The sequence below is a fragment of the Hippoglossus stenolepis genome, chromosome 22 (assembly GCF_022539355.2).
Source record: "Hippoglossus stenolepis isolate QCI-W04-F060 chromosome 22, HSTE1.2, whole genome shotgun sequence".
Classification (NCBI taxonomy): Eukaryota; Metazoa; Chordata; class Actinopteri; order Pleuronectiformes; family Pleuronectidae; genus Hippoglossus; species Hippoglossus stenolepis.
The window spans coordinates 13,601,143-13,606,437 of record NC_061504.1 but is presented as its reverse complement, the minus strand read 5'-3'; the positions used below and the strand labels follow the sequence as shown (position 1 = coordinate 13,606,437).

Sequence of the window (5,295 nt, the reverse complement as noted above, 5' to 3'; positions counted from 1 at the left end):
ACTACTACGACTAATCTTTCCCTGATAAGCCTCAGTATCAGACTGTATCCAGCACAGGATACAGAGGAGCACAAATAAATTCTACCATCTGCCAGACGACTTAAATGAGCGCATGAGTTCAGAGTCTGTCAAGGGAGCAGTTCACATGATCATTATAAATGCGAGTTCCACGCACACAGGCACCAGACTACTGTGGAAACAAGTGTGCACACAGGTACTCGCATACTGTTGGTATGCACGGTCCAACTTTAGGAGGATAGAGTGCAAGAAAGAAAGAGTCCAAGAGAAGAAAGAGGGAGAGGAAGAAAAAGTAGACAAAAAAAGAAGGGAGGAGTGATTCCGGGGGATCCAGGTAGACATGTGGTGTTGTGATACGGGGTCAGGGTCCTGCTGGACCGTAGGGAGGTGCTGGTGAGCTCGCTTGCCCAGACGAGGCTCTTCCCTTCTGGACACGCACCGAGCCAGTGGAGCCTGGATCCATCCTTCGAGCCCTCCCTCCCTTCACTCTCCCTTCTTCTTTTCACACCCCCCTCCCTCCTCCCTCTCTCCCTCTCTCTCTCTCTCTCTCTCTCTCTCCCCCCTCCTTCCCTCCTCCTGGCACTCCCTCTCGTCCCCCTCCTCCTGCTCTTCTTTCCCAGGCCGTACGGGTGCAGTGCCACGTCGCTGAGTGAACTTATTAGACTGAAGGAAAGAGGGAAAAAGAGAAAAGTGCTAAGCACCTCCACGTGGGCGAACGCTTTTTCTCCTCTTTTGGCTTTTTTCTCTTCTTTACTCTCGTGCAAAAATAATCTTCACTCATTGTCTCTGAGTTATTTGTTCCCAGGCTTGTGGTCAAATCAAATACGGTCACGTTTTATGGAAGAGAACGCCATAAACACTCCATGTCTGTGAAACTCTCTCATGACTTCTGTCAGTGTGCATCAATGTGTGTGTGTGTGTGTGTGTGTGAGTGAGTGTGTGTGTGGTGCAGGGGTGAGCCTGAAATATACCTTTTTACCCACAAGATAAACTTCCTGAAGCATATGTATTTTATTTGGTGCAACTTTATATTTGCTGACTGAAAATGAGTCAAACTCAAGTTCTCATTTTACAGGGGCCTCACGACCATTTCCCTATACATTACTGCCATCTAGTGGATATTTCTGTTAACATCACATTCACTTTCTGATTCTTATGCTCTCAGATTACCGGAGGTAGATTAAAGAGATAAAATATATTTGAGAAATGTGTTTATCACTAACCATTTCATTAAAGTTTCAAGTAATTTTTGAATGAATGCAACAGGACCACTCTAATCTTTGAGGCATGTTGGTAAAAAATAATCTGGGAGGAGAATTAATGACATGAAAGCAGTCAAAGAGTGAGGAATACACACAACAAATTGAATTTCACACACATTAAATATATAGATGTTTATTTCTTTCAACCCGTTGGTAAGTTTCATTGGTTTCTGGCACATGAAAGGGATAAAGCTTGAAAAGTATGGGTGTCAATCAAAGTGTTTTTATAATCCTCTCGTGTATCTGTCAGTGGCTCAGTAGAAGTGCACCACCTGGAATCCCCGTAAACATCTGAAAGCCTGTGCATCCAACTTGCCCATGTCAATTAAATTGTGTTCCAGCTGCACTTGTACGAGCCTGCTGGGACTCAGACTTTTATTGCCCCAGCAGAAAGCGTCACGGGGCACAGACTGAATCTTGTTGTGCGTCAGTGCGACCGAGTGCAAACCTTGCGGCAGCTGTCGGGGGACTTGGCGCAAGGTGTTGTGGCACAGGTCTAACTGGTGCAGGACAGGCAACATCCTGAAAGCACCTATTGCAACTTTGAAGATCTTGTTCCGAGCCAAGCCCAGGTGTTCCAGGTTTTTCACGGTGCTGAAAGCGGCTTTCTTTATGGAAGATATGAGGTTTCCCTCCAGATTCAGAGTTTTGAGTGAGCGGGGAAGGTGACGTGGCACTTGCTTGAGTCTGTTCCCTTCCAGGTTGAGGCTTTCCAAGCTAGTTGTGTTTAGGAGGGACTCCCTGAGAAGACCTTTGTTTGTCAATCTGTTTGCACTCAGATCCAACACCACCAGCTCTGATATTCCATTGAAGGCTCCTGCCCGGAACTGCTCAATGAGATTCCCTTTGAGATACAGCTCCTTGATGGACAGCGGTAAACCCATGGGGACCAATGTCAGCTGGTTGTGATTCAGGTTCAGAGTGCGCAGGTTGCACAGAGGAGAGAGCACTGCATTAGCAAGAGATTCAGATCTGTTCCCCAGGCTGTTGTTGCTGAGGCTCAGAACCAAGAGGCCGGGGCAGCGGGCCCAGGCGGCCTCAGACATCACCCCAACATGGTTATTGTCCAGACGGAGCTCCTCGAGAGAAAATGGAAGGTCCGTTGGAATGCTTTCTAGGAGGTTCCTGTCCAGATAGAGGCGTTTCAGAGCTGGGACACCCTCGAAGGCGCCTTCTATGGCGCCGTCCGTGAGCCGATTGTTGCTCAACACAAGGAACTCCATCGAGACGTATTCGTTGAGCAGGTCCAACTGGATGCTGTCGATGTGGTTATTCATGAGGAGGACGTAGCGGGCGTTATAGGGAATGCCGTAAGGAACTTTTCCCACACCTTTATCTGAGCACTGAACCACTCTGAAACAACAATATGAGACACAGGTTCAGTTATTGATTACCAAACTATTCTAACACCAATCAGACAATTAATTTCATCAGGCTGTATGTGATATATGGAATATGACATTTGTATGGACTCAACAAATGAGTTACACTCTGTTGACCAACCACCAAGGAGCAATCGAGAGGATTTGGCTTAACCTTTGGGGAACCGTTATGTCGTCCATCTTTACATACAGTCTAAGGCTTTCCCTTGTGCTAAGCTAACATAGCCTGCCATTGGCTGTGGCTTCATATTTACCGTATAGACATGAGTGGTAGTGTTGCAAGAAAGTAAACAATCATATTTCCTAAAATGTCAAACTTGTATTCCTTTGCTTCATTCATAACATGTCAGTCACCAAGTTGGATTATTACATCAAGTATTATTAAGTGTAAATGATATCAGTATCCTTATCGTCTTACCTTCCATAGCAGGCACACTCAGGTGGACAGTAGTTGTCTAAAAAGTAAGGAAAGCTCGTTGGCGCTGTGACCTTCTTCTTCCTCTCAGATGGAGTTTTATTGGTCTTATTGTCCTTTTTTCTTTTCTTGTCCTTGGACTTTCTAACCTTCTTATTTTTACTGCTTCTGTTGATTTTCGTTGGCCTCGTTGAAGGTGTCCTGGCAGTTGCCAGCCGTGGTCTGGCTGAAGGTTCGGTAACTGGTGGTCTGGAAAGAGACGATTTATTTTGCTTCACTGCGAGTTTGGTGTCATTTTCCATCAGTTTATCTGATCCTGGTTTGCCTGTGGCCTGTGTCATGTTTGGTTTATGTGTAAAATTGACCAGTTTAGCTGTGGATATGTTTTCATTTGACTTTGGCGTACGATTCGGTTCTTTTGTGCTTAGATCTTCTGCTTCTTTGGGTTTCGGTGTTGCTTCTTGCGCACTGGGGGTAATTTCACTCTCTGGTTGAACGACAGTGTGTATTTCTTGTGCTACATTTGGACCAGCCTTCACTTCCTGATTCTGCTTGAGATGATATCCAGGAGTTTTCATCTCCTCAAAGAGGAGATCTTCAACCGGCGAGACAGACCTCACCTCGCCAGGGACCACAGTTGAGACCGAGGGATTGTGAATAAAGACGACAGGAGGAAAAAGTTGGGGACTAGTTTTTGCGTAAGGGGTGGAAGGGAGGGAAGAGATTGGAGGAACCAGTGTGGGTGTAACCGGAACTAGTGGAGCGAGATTATGATGATTACGACGAGGAGGAATTTGAGTCAGAGTGTTAATTGCTGCAGACACTGATTCCACTTGTGCAGGGGCTGTTCTTAACAGAGGAACTAGTATGTGATCTTCCCTTTGTCTTTCCTTCCATTCATTATTCTTTGCATTTTTAACGTCCTCCCCCTGTTCTTCTCTTTCCTCGTTTCCTCTTTTCTCTGATGTAATTATCTTTTCATCCTCACGAGCGTCTCCTCTTCTGTCATAATAATCACTAATCCCTGCAACCAGCTTGCTTTTTCTCTCCTCTTCCACTAGTTCTTGTCTCGGCTTCTCCGTTTGCTCAAATTTCACATCTGTGTCATCATATTTTTCTTCTTCTTGTGTCCCTGTGTTATGACTTTTCACTTGTAACCAGTTTTTGGGGTTTGACTTTGGGGCATTCCGCCTCTCCTTGATTCCTTTCTCATATCCTTGATTTCTGTCCATTTTCAGCCCATCTTCTCCTCTCTCCTCCACAGGCATTTCCCTCTTGACAGGCGTCCTCACGGGGTTCGTCTCTGGACTCACTCCTTCACTCCTCTGCTCCCTCTTCCCCCCATTTCCCCTCTCCTCTGCCGATATAAAAATACCTCTCAACTCAGACTGGTGGTCTCTGTCCAGCCCAGCGATCTGTGTCACGGTCGATTCTACAAACCAATAAAACAAAAACATCCCTTAGAAGACGACATTTTATGCAAAAATACAAAACATGTAAAACAAGTAAAACAAGTAAAACAAGTAAAACAGCTAGAGTCATCTTAGCATCTAGATTAGCATTCTCTTTGAGAGGCTCATGAAATAATTAGCATGGAGGCGTTTATGGTCTTTTAATTGTAGGATTGTCATTATCGGGGCAATTGAAGTCATTAAATTTGAAATATTACCAGAAAAAAAGGCCTGATGTGCGACTTACTTGGTTGCAGAACATATGAATATCCAGGTACTGTGAAGAACATGAGCAGGGGTAAGAGTGCTTCCATTTTATCTGAGGAAAAAAGTGTGGAAAAGCATCAGAACAGAGAGAATAAACTCATGAAGAGCAGCACTTTCTAGATGGAAATGTTTTTTAAGCTCAACCTTTTTTAATGGTTTTAACACTTGTAACACATCCTGGGTCCTGCTGAATAAACCTATCTGACAATCGCCTTGATGTTTTTTTTCTTATTTTAGAATGATTTTGAATTATTCATAGTAAGACTTTTGTGGGCTCTTCTGTAAACAAAAGGAAGATATATCTGTTCACCAAAGTTAACGGTTACTGCTCCAAAATGTTTCTACAAATAAGGTTAGAAATCAAAATAAATAGAAATTAGACAGAAATATTTTTGCAAGAGTTATCGTTTCTACATGTGCGACTGTAAAAATAAGGAAATCAACAAAGTGTATGGGTTAAAAATACATTATCACAACACAGCCTAAAGATCTGAGAGGTT

At 44.1% G+C, this 5,295-nt stretch overlaps 1 protein-coding gene across 1 annotated transcript; it reads right to left on the bottom strand.

The window, feature by feature from the left end:
• Window positions 1-1,397: 1,397 nt before the first annotated feature.
• Window positions 1,398-4,843, bottom strand: LOC118101779. The gene is made up of 3 exons (XM_035147766.2): window positions 4,776-4,843; window positions 3,081-4,509; window positions 1,398-2,633 (listed from the first exon to the last, which is right to left on the bottom strand). Exons 1-3 carry the CDS (start codon window positions 4,840-4,842, stop codon window positions 1,535-1,537), a joined length of 2,595 nt encoding a protein of 864 aa, XP_035003657.2. The 5' UTR covers window position 4,843; the 3' UTR covers window positions 1,398-1,534.
• Window positions 4,844-5,295: the final 452 nt, after the last annotated feature.